Raw genomic sequence first — 21275 nt, 5'->3', positions numbered from 1 at the left:
ATCTGAAGATGGCCTTTGAAGGCTGAAACCGGTTATAATTGCATCATAAAAAAGCAAAAGTGTCAAAAATAAAGAAGTAATACCTTACAATAAGTCAAATACTGCCTCTGCAAACAGAATGTCGTTTTTTCCAAAAAGTTCCTCAAAATGTTCCATAAACAGTACCATAATCTCATCAGTCCGTTCACAGTTCTGGTCACTGCATAAAAAGTGGAAGTCAACTCATGTCAAAACAGGTTCATCAATTCAACGTCAAACATAACGTCAGTCAATGGTAATGGAATAGACAGAGGAACAAGAGTGGAGAGAGAGAGAGAGAGAGAGAGAGAGAGAGAGAGAGAGAGAGAGAGAGAGAGACTACATCAAAACACTCTAAAATATCAGTATCATTCAAACACAATCCCTCTGACTGATGTGAGAAATTCACTGAGTTCTTAATGTGATGCACACACTGATCTAAAAGTAGACTAAATAGAGTAGCAAGGTTTTTAGCAACATGATATGTTGAAACACCAATAGGCCTAAGAGAAACCCCTTCCTTGTAAACCTTTGGAAGGCCATATGATCTAGAGGGTACAGCACAATCCGAATTAAGACTCTTGATAGTGTCCTCCAACAAGGAACTTTTCTTCAGGAGGAGATTAGTGTTTTCTCAACATTTTTTGTCGGGTTGGCACTCATTCTGATATATGCTGAATCTGATAGTACAAGCTGAACCTTTTAACTGTAATCCTGTTTGTCCAACACAACTGTAATGTTTTCCTTGGTCACAAGTAAGTTAATAATATCAGGATCCACTCTGAGTGAACGAAAAGCACCCATACAGTTTCCGTTACATTACTCTTAGGCGATCTTGCCCCAGTCAGTACACGACATGCTTCTCTGCTAACCACCTCAGCAGCATCAGGTGGTAGTTTAGAAACAACCTGTTTGACAGAACTTATAAAATCAATAACTGGTAAATGCTTGCACATCAGTGCAAAGTTCAAATTTAACAGAAAACTGAGATGTGGCATCTATCTCCGAGCTATGGAAATGTTCAAATTTTGCTGAATGCCAGGCCATTACAGAATGTAATTTCTAGCTGGACTACAATTAGGAGGCACCATCTGGCCAATACCAAAAAATGATGAAATTTTCAAAGTAATCATTAAATTAAGTCAAAATAATTCCTTGGAAAAATAAAATCCAACTATTGGTGAGTGTAATAGATCCTTTCCTAAACAAGAGCTAAAACAGCACATTTTTTGATATGATTAGTGGCAGGAGACTTAATATGATGCACAATTTTGGCAAACATGGGAACAACATTACAATCTCTGCACCATAACAAGAACAATAATGCACATTGCAACCTCACTCTACTACCATGAAGTTTACCCAAACTACTCCAGCAACGATACATTCCCTCTCTGTAAAGGTAAACTTGTGTTCTTCTTGGCATATAAAATGTTCAAACAACTTAGAGGAGTGCAACCAGGTGACATCCATGACAACAGCCAATATTTCAACAGGTGCACACCCTGTCATTTTCAAGGCACAATTAATGAAAATAACAAGATGGCACACAAGTCAACAGCCTTTTTGCCTTTTGTAGGAAGCATTTCCAACAAAACAAACTTTGTCTGGTCATATTCTGTGGAAATATGATGTGAAACTTGTTCTTCAAGCACCATTTAAGATTACAGCCCTTTTAGGAACCATAAAGGATGATCTTGGTTTGCAGGAGGCTATCGTGTTCCTTTCAGCTGTGGCATATCGTATACTGGTCAGACCGTCAGGACATTGGAGGACCAGTGTACTGAACATAAGCATCCCACATGCATACAACAGCTGAGTAAATCTGCTATTGCTAAACATTGCCTTGGCACCAGTTATCCTATGGAATGTAACAACAAGGAGATACTGGCACGCACTTCCAGCTATTGGCATTGTTTTATTAAGGAAATAGATGAAATTAAATTAGTAAGTATACATGTAAACAGAGATGGAGGTTTTTGCTTAAGTGATATCCAGAATCCTGCTCTTCCCCTCATCAAACAACAGATGAGCAGTGTTGCAACTGTGCCTTCAAATGATGTGTCGAACATTGGTGGTTCGGTTGTCGAAGACATTCCCATAAGTTAACTGATACCCAAACTTGTTTATTTAATATAATATACAAACACCAGAGATAATATAATCAAACAATAGAAAATCTGGGAGAGAATAACAACAAAATGAAATGTATAGGTCGTTACTCACCACAAAGGGGATGTTTAGCAGCAGACAGGAAACTGAAAGAAGACTGTTAGGTATTATTCTAATATCTATATCATAATTTCTAACACGTTTTCTTTCAATTGCCTGTTTGCTACACAATATCTGCTCTATGCCGTGAAATGGAATGCAATGATTTATTTACTGTATATTTATGAGTAAATCTGCAGCTTCTTTTAATAGAAAACAGTGATATCGAGCCCACATCTACATAGTCTAGTGTTCTAAAAATTAATTTCAGAGAATGGAATTTGTATTTTCAAAAATGTGGATAGTTTGATCACTCACTTAAGTTTGAGGTCCTTATCTGGGAGAACAACTTCCAATGCATCAGTGACATATGGGAGCAACACCTGCACACCATCCAAATCCAGTCGAAAAAGGTCTGATGAGTTAAGGAGGATGCTGGCAAGGGATTCACCACACTCACGATTCTAGAAAGAAAAATATCAGTTGCAAGGTAGTTGAAATGTAATTAACACTGTATATGGTGTGTAAATCCAATGTGCAGACACTTGTGTACAGCACATGTGCCAAATGCATTTCTCACTTATTGACAAATCATCATCAATGCTCTGAAATACGTGTGCACTTGTAACCACAATTATATTTACAATTAACTGGAAAAGATATTTACAACTATTACAACACACATTTTAAACATTAAACATTAGAGAACTTCATACAGTTAACTTCTGTTTTACTCCAAATATCTTTTCCTTCTGTTTTACATTGATAGTTGTATTTTTTTGTACATCTTTATTTCACATATTTTCTCTCTGCATGTTTCCAGTTTTTCTTTCTCTGAAACTGTGTGTGTACGAGAGTAAATGGATCACCTGTATCATTCCTAAGACTGATCACCAGCAATTTCTTATTGTTAGTTTTCCCTATTATTCATTAAACGATTCTGCCCTGCTATGGTTTCATATGTGCAGTAATTTACATGACATAACTGGATACAAGTGTTGTGGAGTCACTTTTGATTTTTCCTTTTTTAATTGTGTGATTGTATATCAGTTATTTTGGTAGTAATCAAAAGCAGAGGGAAAGTTTTAATATTTCTAACATTTGATGTTGTTAACAAGTTTCTCTACATTATTCTCAAGCACCAAAGACTGCAACTACGACATTCAAGTTAGCATATACTTATACGGTGAAGCCTATCTCTGTGGAGTTTTGAAATGTTTGTGTAGTTGGAGATTGATTTTAGTTTTGCAGTCTACTTGTATGTTTCATTACTGTAACACTTTTGTGACCAGTGGGGCATGTGTGCCCACATACAAATTTATTTACCTGAGTTCACAGGAACATGAAAGTCCCACACCTGTGTGGTGTTATAATCTAACATTGTACATATCAACTGTCTGGAGTTAACAGGTTCAGTGTTTGGCACCTAATGTGTGATATATCACTTAATTGTTGCAGTTGTCAATGTGTGCCTTGTGTTTTGGTGAATTTATGTAATTTTTTTCCTGTCTGCAATAGATAAGCTCAGTAAAGGTATTTGTTGTCTATTTTACATTGTTTGCTAGAAATATACAGATCAGTGCCAATATTTACTGATAAAATACTTTTATATTTCTTTAATGGTTTTTTCCTTAGGGCCAGTGTATGTAGAGAATTTCCATTTGTGCCTTTTGTTCATATTTGTGTCCAAATACCAACACTTACATATTTTATTCAGAGCTATAATTTTATTCTATTATTATTATTATTATTGATTTAAGCCAACTAAGGAGCACTTATGACTAGTTGTTCTTCGATGCTCTCTTCCGTTCCCAATATCTCTTGAGCCCTATTGATAATTTCTCCTTCCTCTCCTGTTAAAGGGGCTTCCGGCATTTAGGGGCTCTAAGTGGTGGGGTCCAACACTCTACTATAGCACAAAATTTGGAATGATCTTCTACCTCAAGATCTGAGATCCCATCCGAATCCAAGTCCTTTAGTACTTCATTGAGACAGGCTTCCAGTCTTGTAGCTTTCAACCAATGAGAAGACTTTTTGGTAAGCTTATTGTTGTTCATTCATTGTAGGTGCCCATACAACTTGAGCCTCGTAGATCACATACTAGAGTTGGCTGATTCTAACTGTTGATACAGCTCAGAATTAGACTTCAATCAGTAGGTTCCACCTGGGAGCAATCCCAGGCCACAAATTTGTGAAACACGGCAAAAAACAGTGTTTGTTAAGTTAATTTACAATGTTTCACCAAGAACCCACAGTTGATTCAATTAAAATGATTTATTTTACTTCCCTTGATTTGTTATGAAACCAAAAACTCCACAAACACCTGGTTTGTTTTTTGGGTTGAATACTGTCTTACCCTTCTCTTTATATTTCTCCCAATTGAAAGCTGCCTTATAGGAACAAGATGAAAAGAAAGTTGGTGACATTAACATGGTTCCACATGATGAAACTGTTTACTACTGCAGTGTTTACAAGAAAATAAAAAAGATGATGCCTCAATTTGACTGAGCTACTGCCAATTGCATATCTTTCTCTCCACTGCTCAAATGGGTCTACAGCTCCCATTACAGCTGTGTACTCTGCTGTGGATGCAGGTAGGATACAGCTCAGATTATTCAGTCTCTATTTTTTCTTGCGAAGAACCTTGTATATTTCAGGTGGTGAGCGGTTGATAAAACTGTAACTGGATTGACGTCTTGCCATTTTACAGCAGATACACACACTTTTGTACACATGATGATGTACAATTACACACAGTATGAAAATATTTTCCAGCTAGGAACACAAGGAGGCAATGGAGACACTGCAGTATATGAAAACAAGAGATAAGGACTAATTTCATATGTAGGTACTGCAAAGTACCATCATCCATTCTGCCATGTTTTGATAAATTTCATAAAAATGTTTGACATAATGCTGGTTCTTATTTTTTTCTTTCTTTTTACAGATCCTAATTCCTTGTAAAACTACTATTTTAATGGGATGTACATGTCCCACTAGACTAAGGAGGAATAAATTTATGGAATCACTTATTCCTCCCTCAATCCAGTGGGACATATATGTGTAACTCAAAATAATTATAAAACTATAAACAACAATCGAAATTTACAAACATGGCCTGACTCAGTATCCATTCCAACATCAGGAAACCAATTTTTACAGTAATTTGTGAAATTTTAAGTAATTTGGTCATGAAAGGGTTAAAAAGTTTCAACCTTACATGTCAGTTTGTGAATATAAGTCAACATGTACCATTTTTTTTCCAAAGTTTTTTTCATTATCTGTAAGTGTAGTATATCTATGTATGTCATTTGCATTACTCCTAATTAAGGATTAGTGTCCTCATTTTGGCTGTATTTTTACTGACTTTCTCCTGTACATGCTTTTCAATCTTGCTATTCAGTTTGTGGATTAAATGACTACAATATTTTTATAAGTGAACTATAAACTATGGAAAGAGTAAAAACAAGTTTGACACATAATGGAAGCACTGAGCAGTAGCAAATAAACGAACAAGAATTCAAGCTCAGCTATGACACCCATCCACATGTAGCTTAAGTTGGACTAATACTCCAATTTTTGTTATTGTAGGTTATGCCCACTTGTACTCACTGTGGAGATTGCTTTTTCAACACCACAAAAATTTGTGCCATACCTAACAACTGATGCTAAATTAAGTTAGTTACTTTGTTTAAAATTTTCATTGCATAAATAAATGGTTTAATAACTTTACTAAGCAATCCTTGTGATCAGTCAATGACAAGTTCCTGTTTATAGTAATTCCAAGAAATTGAACAGAATCTGCAGTGATCATAATTTAATTGTTATATATATTCACAGTTTGCATTCCTGAAACGTTCAATTTGTGATTTTGTAAGATTCAATTTCATAGCATTATTATTTATCCAAATTTTAAGTTCCTGGAGAGTTTGTTTCATATTCTGTGCTATTATTGCTTGTTTTTACAGTAACTTACTGCTGTTGAGTCATCTGCATACAAAATTGTTTTTGAGGTTATATTACACGACATGTTGTTCAGGGTCTAATAAGGACTCCTTGGGCAAGCCTACTTGTATCTCCATCGAATTAGAACATACTCTTTCACCTTTTTGTTGAATAAATACCCTCTGTTTTCAATTCTCAGATGGGATGAGAACCAGCTTAAAATTTTTCAGGAAAGTCATGAACAGCCATTTTGTGAAGCAGCAGTTCACAACAACAAAAGGTATATGACACACTGGTGGATAAAGGAGTCCCCCAGACTACTTCACGTTTTATGGGCATCAGAAAAATTGCTTCTTCAAATAGCTAATATCAACTATCTGCATACCTTTAGGTTGCAAGCTTAGTGTCGAACTTCCCATATCTCTTTGGATTTCAGTAGTGGTTCATCTACAATGAATATGCCTCACTACATGTCATGCCCACTGCCATTTCATTTTGAGTGTGATAAACTGATACTATAGTGTTCACCTTTAGCATGTCACTTCAGAAAGAATCACATGTTCGGCTAAGTAAAAAATCTGTGAAATTCGCATATTTCTTTACATAATAAGTAGAATTATGAATTTTTCTTTGTGTGAGACCACTCATGCCCGTATCATGTGCCTATTAGAAATTCTAAATTTTAATATCTTACTGTTCATTTCATTTTCATATAATCTCTCACAGGTTGTATTAATACTCATTTGTACTGTGTATTTTTGAACATCTGCAAGTGCCACAGAAAATCTCACACCATGTCATCAACTGTAAAATAAATCTGTGCTTTTTAGAAACTTTTGGCAACAGTGTTGATGTTTAAAAACAATTGTTCCTTAATTTCACGGTATATTTATGTGAAAAGATAGAGACTCTTTGTAACTTATTTCATAGCAAATTGGTGTTTGTGAATTAGTTATTATAGTATGTATTATAACTAATGTCATGTTACAATTAATTACCTTTTATATTTATTATATGCATGGATCAGAAATTAATGCTATTTTCGAGTCTGCTAATAACTTCGACCACAAAGAAAGTTTCAGGAAATTTTAACTTTTATTCAAGATTTTTATCTTCCTTTAACAGAAATCTCATTTTTTGTACTAACTGTTTCATTTCTTACAAGGAATTAGCAATGCTTTTAGCTTAACAGATCCAGAATTTAGAAGAGAATCAGCAGATTTATTTGAAAGTTATTTGTTTATGTTCTGTAAGACATTGCACCAGCTGCAATGCTGCCCCATTGTGAATGCTGTTCTTGAACATGGGGCGAGTCATTTCAAGCAGCTGGAAATTGTCCTGATTACTGTCAAACTATTGGAAGTTGCTGTGAATGGGTGCGTTGGGAGAACTCCCAAGAAACATGTACCAGAGATACCAAAGCTACCTCAAGTACTATTCTGCTCTGTGGATCCTGTCTCCACTACGGGAAGTATGGGATCTAACATGACTCGTCCACTTGACTGTGACTGGCATGTCAGTGGTAAAGCTAGGTGCACTGGAAGTTCAAACATGGAGTGATTGATGGTACCACTTAGGGAAATTGCAGCAAGGCATGGGAAATAACAGTAGATGCACTCAGTATGCATGCCTGGGTCCTCATTCAATATGTGTAAGAGGCTATTCCTGCAGCTTTTGAGAAAACCAGGGAGCAACCATTTGCAGATTGTGCCACACACTAGAACAAATGATACCTATTGGCTAGGCTCTGAGCTCATACTTGGGTCAATTCACCAACTGTCAGAGAGGTTGAAGAAGACCAGCCTTACAGAAGCTCAACAAAGCTCACAATTTGCAGCATTGTCCCCACAACATAACATGACCCCCTGGTTCTCAGTCAAGTGGAAGAACTGACCCAGCGACTTTAAAGGTTCTGTGACAAGCTAGGCTGTGACTTCTTGGATGTGCACCAAGTGTTGAGAACTGTAGGGGCCCCCTAAATGAATCAGGCACGACACATCAGAGGTTGCTACAAAGGTAAATGGTTGTGTGTGGGATGGACACTGGTTTCCCCCCCCCCCCCCCCCCCCCCCCAGCCTAGGTGACTTCACCAAGTCAAGATAATGATAACTACAGGAGGCATTAAAGGGCCCATGTGAGCAGTATAAGATCTGAAGAAATGCTCCCCACAGGTGACAGTCTTGAGACCCTAAACATTTGCAGAGCTTGAAGCACCACTAAAAAACTGTGGAACTGACATTACGACAGGTACAGAAAGCTGGTTAAAATTCAAAATTTATAGTGGTGAGATTTTTGGGAACATTTAAGCATACATCAAAAGGACAGGCTAATGGTAAATGGAGGCGGTGTATTTGTCACAGTAGGTAAGAAACTCAAATACACCAAGACAAAAATTGAAACTGTTTGTAAGACTGTCTACATAAGACTCCGTATCAAGAGTGTGCATGAACTTCAGCTCCAGCTATTGACCAACACAATCGCCTCCAGCTGTAATTGAAAATTTTGGAAAAACCTAAGTTCAGTTCAGGTAGTACATAAATTCCCCAATCATACTGTCATCATTGGAAGAGACTTTAATATTCCAACAATCCATTGGGAAAATTACCGTTTTGTAAGTCATGGGTGTGACAAGATGTCACACAAAAACATAACCAAATGCGTTCTCCGAGAGCTACCTAGAACAGGTTGTTCAGATGCCCCATCAAGAGAGAAATATGATGACTCTAATGGCAATACATGAATCTGACCTCTTTGAGAATGTCTACATCGAAATTGGTATCAGTGACCAAGAGGCAGTTGCAAAAATAATGATTACCAAAATATGAAGGGCAAGTACAACAAGTAAAAAGATTTATATGTTCAGTAAACTAGACAAAAAGCCAGTAGAGCCCTGACTCAATAAGAAACTAAAAAAAATAGCTCTGATAAGAGGATGTAGTAGTATTCTGGCTCAGATTTAGAAGAATAGTTCATAATGCACTTGAGAGTAAGTAACTATTGGAAAAGTTCATGATGGGAGGGACTTCCCATGATATTCAGTAACTGCCAGAAACTTCTCAGGAAACAGGCTCTTGTACAAGGTAAAGGCAGGACAGATGCTGCAAATGTTTTCAAATTAATTTTTATCAATATATAAACACTTAAATCACAACAAAATTAGGCAAGATTGATGGTTTGAGCATTGTATTTTATAATAGATAACATCGCATTACAAAAAACTTTATAACAAAGTAACATTCTTATGATGCACAAAGGCTTGTAAATTTCAATTAATTATAAGGGAGGGACAGATGGCCAATGGCAAAATACTTTGAAAATGACATTACTTTGATTTTTGTTTTTTAAGTTTATTTTTAAGATATCCACACAAACGACACATGTTCTCATGGAGAGTGCATGATTCATGAAGCCACCTAGAACATCCTACACATTGAATCCAGTCAGAGATAGACATTGTTTCTTGATAAAGTTCAAGGCACTCTACACATTCATTTTCTTCGAAATTTAATTCATTGGAGGAACTATCATGTGGGGAAATATCATCATCATCATCATCTTCTTCTTCTTCTTCTTCTTCTTCTTCTTCTTCTGAAACTGAGTCTTCAAACAGACGCCTCTTTGACAGTTTTTTCCCCTCTGGTTTTGGGGATTTGATTTCTTTTAGCTGCTACATTTTTGTGGGCAAGAGCTTTTCCTTTCTTGTTTCTATCAGTGGTTCCCTTTCTTTTCGTTGCTATAAAATCGCCGGATGTTATATTTGTTGCTGATTGCTTTCTTTTGGATTGATTTCTCTGATGCAGTATAGGAACAAGTGAAATCTTTTCCAGCAATTTTGATGGAGTCTCTCCATGAGGTGTCACTGAGTTGTCATTTACACAGCAGCTGCCTTGATCAGTTGGTCGATGAGTAGCCAAAGTTCTCTTAACACATTTTGTTTCAGACCTTGATCATTGATGGCTCATCTGGAGTCAGATCATTAGAGACATCTGCAGCAGTTGGGAGATCAGTATTATTAATGTCTGAACGAAGGCATGGTTTGGAATTACTCCTATGTCAAGCGGGATAATTCCAGCAGGTGTAAATCCGGATACACCAATCTGGACAGTGGCAGCATGAGTCCACGCTTTGAAGAGCAACTCTCCAAATTGCTGCCTTGTAATTCCTCTGTCTTTTCTTGCACTACCTACAATCCATGAATAACAAGCCTCTTTAAAGTAGGATTTCAGCGGTTTGAAAAATGATCGGTCTAGTGGCTGTAAAAGTGTGTCGCGAGGCTAGGCAAATTAATTATCGACACTTCATTTTCAATAGCTATATCCAAAAGGGTGACGCAATTCATATGAGAGGCATGGCCATCTAACAGAAGCAGAGCAGGGCCAGGCGCCTTTCTAGGAAGGAAATGGTTTATGAACCAATCCACGAAAATATCACTGTTGACATAAGCGGATTCTCTCCTCATAACAACTGATCCTCGAGGCACGTTGTCTTCTGCATTTTGTTTTTTATTCACTCCTTTGTGAATGCAATAAGGTGGTAAAAAATTTCCCTCGCCATTACAGCATGCAATAACTGTTATTGTCTCTCCTCTTTCAGCAGAAATAATGGCATGGACATCTCTGCTTCCTTTTGCCGCAACAACCTTACCATGTTCATTGTTTAATTGTAGACCAGTTTTGTCTACGTTGTAGATACTACCTGGTTTATCCAAAAGCCCATTTTCAGTCAACGTTTGTGTTAACAGATCAAAGTAAGAATTGACTTCATCTCTGTTCATTCCAATTGCTCTGGCTACAAAAAGCCCTTGCACTTTTCTGATGCTTAAGTCCTCATTATGTTCTAAAAATGAGAGCAACCAATCTTTCTGTGCAAGTTTCTTTTCCTTGTTGATTTGTTTTTCAGTCCCATCTGATCAGCTAAATTGAAAGCTATTTGCCTGATGTCTGACGGTTTGGGAGCAAAGCCACACGATTGCAATTTCTTTATATGGGCAGCTAATTTCCTTTCTGCATCTTCACCCAAGTATGATGATGGTCCACACCCTGCTGTCTTGAAATTGTGTGTAGCAAGTCTTCTCCTTAATGTTCGTTCTGGTATATTTTTCATTTGAGCTGCTTTCCTTTTAGCATAACCTTTCTCTTTCACTAGTTTCACTGGCTCTAATAGATCTTCTGCAGTCCATTTTCCCCTGTCTGTTGTCCTAATGCGTTTTCTTGGCATTTTTCTGTAAAGTAAAAACGTATAGACTCCTGTTAGCATTGCAAACATTGCGGCATATGTCCCACAGTATTGGTGCGTCATCTGTCCGTTTTCATAGGGACAGATGCCGCACCCTCATTTTCACCAAAAATGTTATCAAAAGAAGCCATTACTCAACCGACATAACCTACAATGTTTCTACTACACAATCTAAATACAAGTTATAAGCTACTAGGCGCGTATTTACTAGTACATACTATTAAAAAGGAATTGCGAAAAATTTCCTTGACTTATCTTGGCCTCAAAATGCTATTTTCTTAAATTTCTCCTATATTTTCCACTCCTGAAGGATAAAAACTTGAGAATAATCTGATCTCACCAGCGCTTACAACAACAATGAGCATCGCATGCAGAACAATGTCTGCTGATGAATTTCTTGGAAGAGAGGCGTCTCTCCTCCCCCATCATCTGTCCTGCTTTTACCTTAATGGGTGTGAAGCAAAGCATAGGGCTACAGACAGAGAGATGCTGAATGAAATGTGTTTGCCTGTTAAGAGGGAAATGCATGACACCTTCAGCAACTACCATTGCAGAATATTATCGAAGGATCTGTCACAAAACCCAGAGAACTTCTGGTCATATGTAAAGCCTTTCAGCGCTACCAAAGTTAATGTTCAGACACTCACGGATAAAACTGGGACTGAAACTGTGAGTAGCAAAGCAAAATGTGGAAACACAACCTGGTTTACAACTGTTTCTTTACAAATCAAAATCCTGGGGTATAGCTCCGGTTTAATTATTGCTGCACTGCAAAGATGATTTATATAGACATTATTGTCATTAGTGTTGAGAAACAACTGAAACGGCTTAAGCTGAACAAAGCTCCTGGGCCCAACTGAATTTCTAATGGATTCTACACTGAACTTTTGGTTGAGTTAGCCCCTCTTTCAACTATAATCCACTGCAGATCCCTCGAGCAAAAAATAGTGACAAGTAGTTGGAAGAAAGCTCAGGTCTACAAGTAGGGTATCAAAAGCAATCCACAAAACTCCATTTATTGTCGAGCCTTAGAACATATTGTGAGAGCAAACATAATGATGTATCTCAAACAGAATGACCTCCTCCATGCCAAATACCACAGATGATGGAAACATTGATCACGTGAAACCCAATTCACACTTTCCTCACATATCATGAAAGCCATGAATCATGGGAGCCAGGTAGATGCAGTATTTCTTGATTTGCAAAAAGTATTTGACTCTGTACCACTAATATGCTTATTTTCTAAAATACTATTGTATGGAGTATCTTGTGAAGTTTGTGACTGGACTGAGGCTTTTTTGGTAGGGACGATGCTGTATGTTATCTTGGAGTTATCAACATATGTAGAAGTAAATTTTGGTATGCCCCAGGGAATTGTGTTGGGATGTACAAATATTCGGTGCGATCTTAATAAGATTTCAAAGTGGTGCAAAGATTGTAAATTTGCTTTAAGCGTTCAAACATGTAAAATTGTGCACTTTAAAAAAATTAAAAAAAATGGAGTATTCTATTAGTACAGTATCAGTGAGTCACATTTGAAAACAGTCAACTCATACAAATACCTAGGTGTAACACTTTGTAAGGACCTGAAACAGAATGATCACAAAGGTTCAGTCATAAGTAAAGCAAGTGCCAGACTTCAGTTTACTAGTAAGGAAATGCAATCAGACTACAAAGGAGACTGCTTACAAATCACCTACATTACCTATCCTAGAATACTGCTCAAGTCATGGGACCCGTACCAAACAGGACTAACTAGGGAGGGTATACTGAATGCATACACAGAAGGGCAGGCACTTATGGGGAGCATGTCTCAGAGATGCTGAATCAGCTGAACTGGCACTATCTGAAGATACACACAAACTATCCCACATAAGCCTACTTGCAAAATTTCAAGAACCTCCTTTAAGTATTACTCCAGGAATATACTAGGACACCCTACGTACCGCTCCTGTAGGAATTAGGAGAACAAGATGAGATGAATTATCACACACACACAGAGGCATTTAAACAGTCATTCCTCCCACACTCCACCCACGACTAAAAAGGCAGAAGCTCTAATAACAGGTACAATGGGAAGTACCCTCTGCCATGCAATGTATGGATGCAGATGTAGAATTGTGTCTTCCATTCATGTTTGTTGACTTATCAAGTTGTTTGTTTCTTAGTCTTTACTGGTATCTCAACAGACAGCTCTTAACTCTTCACTGAGCAAGAATCAGTTTTTGAATAGTGTTTGTGTTATAAGTCCATATCTCTTTGCCACAATTCAAACCTGGTTACAGACTTTAAATCACGCAAACAAATTCCATAATATAGGCTATATATATATTATCATCATGCCATTTCATTGATAAGAAAAGGCAAAAATGCAGATGTATTTCCAAACACAGTCACTTTAACAATTAGTCACAATTTTTATAACAAAGATTGAAATACATTTCTTTGTAATGCAGTTGAAAATAGTGAAAATTTAGTTACACGTAATGTGCGGTAATTGTAGCACATTATTTCAATTTGTGGAGGTGTGAAATTGAGTTTTTCATTACACAGTGCAACCTAGGCATTAGTAAACAAACAAAAGAAGGTTTGCATCAAAATCTGTATGAGAGAAAAAAAATTACTTTGAGTATTCTCAGTACTGATCTTCAAATGGGGCCATGAATAGCCTAAAGCAAGATGTTTAAATAAAATATATAACATTTCACTGAGAAACTACACCATTACACTTGTCAGGTAACTTAGCTATCAATATCTCATGAACAGGGGCAGTTGTAAAATTTTTAACGAGTATTTAGGCTACCAAAGAGAGTGTGCTATTTAACAAACACAATGTGTGTTGTGAAGCTTTTCCAGCGTATAAGCTGCTTCCAAGGTTCTGGGCTGTACTGCTGGATCCAATTGCTGAAGGTCCGCTGTATTTCATCCACATCTACATCTACACGCATACTCCGCAAATCACACTCAAGTGCTTGGCAGAGCATTCATTGAACCACCTTCACAATAATTCTCTAATATTCTAATTTTGAATAGCGTGCGGTAAAAATAAACATTTATATCTTTCCATGCGAGATCCAATTTCCTCATATTTTATTACCTAGGTAGGTCGGTGTCAACAAAATATTTTCACATTCAAAGGAGAAAGTTGGTGATTGAAATTTTGTGAGAAGATTCCACTGCAGCAAACAATGCCTTTCTCTTAATGATGTCCACACCAAATCCTGTGTCATGTCCATGACACTACGTCCCCTGTTTTGGGATAATACAATATTTACTGCTCTTCTTTGAACTGTCTTGATGTAGTCCATTAATCCTATCTGGTAAGGTTCCCAGATCATACAACAGTATCCCAAAAGAGGACAGACAAGTGTAGTGTAGGCAATCTCTTTAGTAGATATGTTATGTTACATTTTCTAGGTGTTCTGCCAATAAAACACATTCTTTGGTTTGCCTTCCCCACAACAGTTTCTACATGTTGTTTCCAAATTAAGGTGTTCATAACTGTAATTCACAGGTATTTTGTTGAATTTACAGCTTTTAGGTTTGACTGATTTATCATGTAAGCGAAGTTTAATGGATTCCTTTCAGCACTCATGTGGATGACCTCACACTTTTCAAAATTTAGGGACAACTGTGAATTTTTACATCACACAGATATCTTTTCTAAATCATTTTGCAGTTTGTTTTGATCTTATGATGACTTTACTACACAATAAACAGCAGCATCATCTGCAAACAACCTAAGATGACTGCTCACATTGTCTCGTAAATCATTTATATAGAGAAGGACCAGCAGAGGGCCTACAAAACTACAATGTGGAACACCGGAAATCACTTCCATTTTACTCAATGACTTACTGTCAATTACTATGAACTGTAGCCTCTCTGACAGGAAATCACAAATACAGTCACATAACTGAGACGATATTCCATAAGCACGCAACCTCACTACAAGCCGCTTGTGTGGAACAGTGTCAAAAGCCTTCTGGAAACCTTAAAATATGAAATCAATTTGAAATCCCTTGTCAATAGAACTCAATGCTTCATGTGAGTAAATAGCTAGTTGTGCTTCACAAGAAAGATGTTTTCTAAATTCGTGTTGACTGTGTGTCAATAGACCATTCTCTTTGAGGTAATTCATGATGTTCGAATACAATGTATGTTACCAATCCTGCTGCATATTGATATTAATGATCTGGGCCTGTAATTTAGTGGATTACACTTGCGACCTTCCTTGAATATTGGTGTGATCCGTGCAACTTTCCAGTCTTTGGGTATGGATCTTTTGTCTAGCAAGCGGTTGTATATGATTGTTGAGTATGGAGCTATTGCATCAGCATACTCTGAAAGAAACCTAATTGGTATACTGAGTGGATCAGAATGGTGCTTCTTGGTATGTTTCTTTAATATAAATGGAATTTAGAAGCAACTCTTTAGTTTTTGCAGTGTATCATGTGGCAATGTTTTTCCTTCTTTCTGCTCAGCCAACGATAAAATACCCTTCTCCATTAAAAGGGCTCTTGCTTGTCATATCAAATATTCAGAAACCTGTCATTTAACAGACATTGCAAACTACTCATATGTCAACTGTTCATTGACTCTTTTGTGTAGAATAAATATATTTAGGGCAAATGTGCACCCTATGAATTCTCATAGCCACACCATCACCATCACCTCCATCTTGAACACAGCATGTGAGTGCAGCACAAAAGTCAGCTTACTGCATGTAAGCAACAATACCCACGTCTCCATTTCAACATAAATGACTAGTTCATTCCCGTTTTTCTTTTTATGTATTTATTCAGTTTTAAACACATTTTTATTGCTTTCATAACTTATAGAATAGAAGATAAGGATTCATTTGTAAACAAGTCTTTTGCATTGTAACATTTCTATAATTTTTTGTTTTGTATCATTTTTACATTGATTTGTAATGAACAATTAATTATACATATATAAAAAATCCATTATCAATGCAAGCACTGTCAAATACAAATGAAAGAAAAAAACTTGAATCTACTGCATTGCAACTATATATGTTTTTATTCACTGATGCCATGTTAATGTATGGTAATGCATTGTTCACCAAATACCACTTATGACACTTAGATATGAACCCCACATATCTTGATTTTTACTTTACATAAATTGCAAATAGAAATCGGAAAAAGGTACAGATTTTAATTTTTTCTCATCCTATTGTTGAGTCTAGGGCACACACAAAAAACTTTGCAGTGGTGGTGATGGTGGTAGTGGTGTTGTTTCATTACGCTGTCATTTATTTTCCCACGGGTAAGACCAAGATGACGTTTATCGACACAATTCTGTCATTCTCTCTGTCATCTTATGTAATCTGTTAACACCACAACTTACCAAATGCCATTCTGCACACTTTTCTTAAAAACTAATTTTTAGTATGTGCTATGGCAAGTTTTGTAGTAGTAAATACACTTCTTGTATAGATTTCAGTAGCACATATATGTGTGCAATACATATCAATGTTTTGTAAGTGGCTTCAGACATCTATAAAGTTTTACCACAGTCATCATTTTTAATGTGATTATGACTAAATCAAAAAGAAAGGCATAGAACACTGCCAGGAAGGCAGGAGCTCCTCTTTCTTCCATTTGCTTATTCTTTTACCATACTTCCTTTCTTAATTTTTCTCAATAGCTTCGGAATCAGTGTAACCTTTTTCAACAGCTTAGTACTCATTTTAATGCATCTGAATCACACAGCCCCTCCCAATCTCTAAGTGATTCTGGCCTTTTGTTTTGCTAATGTAAGTTTGCAGGTAACCATAAGTCTCTGAGTACTGGCCAAAGAGTTGCTTAGATTATCAATAAAATTGAGGACCAGCAGTAATGTAAAAAGTTCTCACAAAAATACTTACCTCAGGGACTCTCAAGCCTTGTTGCAAGGAAAGGTAAAAGCGTGCTAAGTATACTGGCAATATCTCTTCACCAGTCTTCTTAGCACAGAAGATGCGGCATAGTGCTCCCAGTGCCTCGGCTCGACCAGCTTCATACTTTCCTCCACCAGGTGGTAAGGGTGGCTCAGACTCATCTGCCAATGATGCTGGCTGGGAGAAGCTCCCTTTCCGATTATCAACAAGGACTGAACTTGGTCGTTTAGAAGAGTTCCCATCAAGCCCTGCACGAATTTTTTCTGAATAAGTTATTGGTCGTTTTGTAGTGTTTCATACACTAACAACATAAAACTGAACACCAAAAATGTTAAATTGTAATATAAGTCCAAATCGGTAATAAACGCCATTTAATTTATTTTTTCTTTCATACACGTCAGTGAAATAATGATGGCATAATAACATGTTCAATGCAAAATCAAAATATTTGTTTCGATACTGTGTCAATAATGTCAGAGTAAAGCAAAATAAGTAAATACATTCTGGTGTCGGAAGGTGCGCAAGTGGAATGCGCGCCAGCGGGTATGGACCTGGATACTGTGCTCCGGCGCTCGCCTGCACCACGAGCCTCACGGTTTGAGTGCACCACTTTCCGTGCCACGTGAAGTTCGCAGCCTATCGTGTTTCCCCGAGGTCAGGTATTTAGGGTGGCCGCATGATGCTATCCCAGCAGTCTGGTACTCATTGTAGTTCGCATGTGCATCTCGGCCCTGCTGCGTTCAAGTTCTGTGTGTTGATATACCTACTGTTGTTGTTTGCAGTGTTCCTGCATTGTTGTTGTCTCATCATGTTTGTCACCTCAGTTCTTGCTTGCTTGCCTCTTGTTTTGTCTGGGTCAGTCATAGTGTCTGTCATCCCCAACTTGTTTGTCTGTCCTGTCTGTTCTTAGCTATCAATACCTCCAGTAGCTTCCCTGCCTGGTCGCTTCGCCTCTTCATTCTCTGCTCTGCACTACTCACTGGTCATTCACGCCTATAACACTGGCGACAAGGTAGAACATTCGGCAGCATGGAGGCTAAGTTCATCTGTCTCTTGGAGCAACAGCAGTATCTCATGCAGCAGCAGCAGCAGTGCCAGTTAGAAGTCTAACAGCAACCCTTGCAGTTGCTGTCAGACAAAGTCTGAGCACAGGATGCCCTCCCGCACCAGCTCCTGGGTGTCCCCGTTTCTGATGCTTCCCCATGTCCGCTGTCGTTTCTGCCCTTTGACGATGCTAAGAAAGACTGGGAAACATACTTGTATCATCTGAAACAAAATTTCACAGTGTTTCAGGTCACAAATGACTCCCTGCAGGCGGCCGTTATTCTTGTGCTGTGCATCACCAGACATATTCTTTCAGCTCAGGAAGTTGACACTGTTGCCCGGCCCTGTGGTTCTCTCCTTTAACGAGATATGTGTGCTGCTGACTAACTACTATTCCCAGCGCTACCATGTCGTGGTGTCTCGGCTTCAGTTCCACCAGTACCATAAACAGCCTGGTCAGTTGTACTATTCTTCGGTCACAGATTTGCAGGGTCTCAGCCGCAAATGCAACTTCATTTGCACCAATCAACATTGCAAGGCATCATATATGGACTCCTTAATTCGCGATGTGATCATTCAACCTGTGTTGAAACTCAATAACCCCTCACTGGAAGAGAATCTGCACATAGCCCACTCCCTTGAAATCTCAGAAGTGGCAAACAAGCGTCTCATGTCGAGGCCGCAGGTGGCAGCAGTAGAGTCCACCTCGCGGGTGCCTCCCTCACACCATCGGCACGGTACAGCCCACAGAGACCAACATCGACAAGACTCCTCCTTGTGCAATGTCTCTATGGCTTCAGAGCCACCAGTCGCACCTCATTTGGTGGTCGCATCGATCGCTTCCATCTCGCCCATGATGCTTTTCCACCCACTCTCGCACAGACTGTCCCCATCACTGGAAGATGTGCATGTTCTGTCAGAAAGATGACCATCTCCGTTTTGTCTGTTGCAGCCACTCATCCCACTCTCACTCCCCACCCACAGGGCATCAGGATACCGTGCACATGCTGCAGTCAGTCATCTCACTGGTCGCCCCATTGACGTGGAAGTTGTCCCTCACACTCCACATTTTTAACATGGACGTTCATTTCCAGGTTGACACGGGGCCACCATCACCTTGATCAATCTGGCGATGCATACACGCCTGGGTTTCCCGGAGCTGTCTTCCACCTCTCGGTGATTGGTTGCTTACAGTGATGGTTCTATTCCCCTCTGTGGGCAGTTCTCGATAGCGGCCACCTATAAACATGTTCCCCGGCTCCTGACTCTACTGGTGGTTGACCATCCCTTGGCTTCAAACATTTTTGGACTCAATGCTTTCATTCTGTTTGGCATTTTGATTTCTGATGAAGATAAGGTCATTTCCACTGTCGTCCCGTTCCAGGACCTTGACGATCTGTGGCCGGCCTATGCCTCTCTGTTTCAGTCTGACTAAGGCTGTGCTTCGGACTTCCAGGCACACATTGCTCAGCTGCAGTTCTTTCAGACTTGACCCAATCCAGTGGCCTTGCATCCAGCAGTCAAGCAAGAACTCAATCAACTGCAGGCTGCTGGCATCATTGAGCCCATGTAGGTGAGTGCCTGGGTGACTCCCTTGGTGGTGGTGGATTGCATATGTGGGGATTTCGGAGTTACAATCAATGCACAATCCCTGGTTGTAACTTACCCAGTCCCTGGCAGGAAGACCTTCTCGGACTTGCTCATGGCGAGTACTTCTCCAAGATCCCTCTAAGATCAAGCTGATGGAGGCTTACCACCAATTACCCTTAGATGAGGAATCCCAGAACATTGTGGTCATCAACACGCCTTTCAGATTATATAAATACAAGGGCCTTCCATTTGGTATTTCCTTGGTGCCGGGAATTTTCAATAGGTACCTGGAAAAGCTCACATGGCCCATCCCGGCTTGTGTCAATTATCTCGATGACATCTTGCTCACTGGCCATACACGCCACAAGCATATGCATAACCTTGATACCTGTTTTCATGCTCTGCAGGATGCATGCTTACGTTCTTGGCTGGAAAAGTGTAGTTTCTTTCAACCAGAAGTCGAATACCTGGGGCACAGTTCACAACTTCGCGGCCATCAATGCCCTTCCCCGCCCCAAGGATTTATCTGACCTCCAGGCTTTTTTGGGCAAGATTAACAGCTACTTAAAGTTTTTACCCTGGCTGCTGATGTTGCACAGCCTCTCAATCACTTGTGTCGCAAAGGGGTGCCATTAACTGGACTCCTGCCTGTGATCATGCTTTTCTCCGCTTGAAAACTATGCTCAAGTCCACCCCTTGTCTGAACCCCTCTCTCCATTGGCCCCTTGGTTGTGGTGCCCAATGCTTCGGCCTATACTATTGGGGCAGTCCTGGCTCACAGGAATGTGGATGGCTCAGAACAGCCCATTGCATATGCATCCCGGACACTATCCCCAGCACAGAGTAATTATGCTCAGAATGAGAAAGAGCCTCTGGTGATTGTGTTCGCCATTCAAAAGTTTCACAACCAGAAAGTCCTCTGCTTTCACACTGATATGGCCCACCAAGATACACTGGATGGATTTACCATCACGGCTGCACTGGTCACCTCTGGCATACGCAGCACACCTGTTCTGCACTATGTTCTCCGCTATGTGACCCATGGTTGGCCCACCTATCTGACTCTCTGGTTGAAAACTGAATTCAGCCCCTGGCAGCACCTCTCCCACAAGTACTCAGTTGTGATCATCCCACCCTATTTGTGCCACTGCAATCTACGCTTGCTACACCGCAGACACCGGGGGATGTCCAGTATGAAGGCACTGTCTTGCCGGCATGTGTACAGGCCTGGCATCGGTGGCAAGATCGAACTCTTGATCCGTGGGTGCACAGTGTGTGCGCGTCACCAGGCCAGCCTGCCGCAATCATTTGCCCCCTGGCCCAT

General features: G+C 39.1%; 1 protein-coding gene across 6 annotated transcripts in view; it reads right to left on the bottom strand.

Moving 5' to 3' along the window:
* Positions 1-21275, bottom strand: part of LOC126417188 (ral GTPase-activating protein subunit beta) — a 395509-nt gene that overhangs the window by 229152 nt on the left and 145082 nt on the right. For all 6 annotated transcript variants that reach the window (XM_050085090.1, XM_050085092.1, XM_050085093.1 and 3 more), the window contains 2 exons: positions 17306-17565; positions 2548-2693 (listed from right to left, as the gene is read on the bottom strand). In XM_050085090.1, the coding sequence (XP_049941047.1) occupies positions 2548-2693; positions 17306-17565 (406 nt within the window). The remainder of the gene's footprint in view (positions 1-2547; positions 2694-17305; positions 17566-21275) is intronic.

The sequence above is a fragment of the Schistocerca serialis genome, chromosome 8 (genome assembly GCF_023864345.2).
Source record: "Schistocerca serialis cubense isolate TAMUIC-IGC-003099 chromosome 8, iqSchSeri2.2, whole genome shotgun sequence".
In the NCBI taxonomy this organism is placed as follows: Eukaryota; Metazoa; Arthropoda; class Insecta; order Orthoptera; family Acrididae; genus Schistocerca; species Schistocerca serialis.
This window is presented reverse-complemented; position numbering and strand designations above follow the sequence as displayed.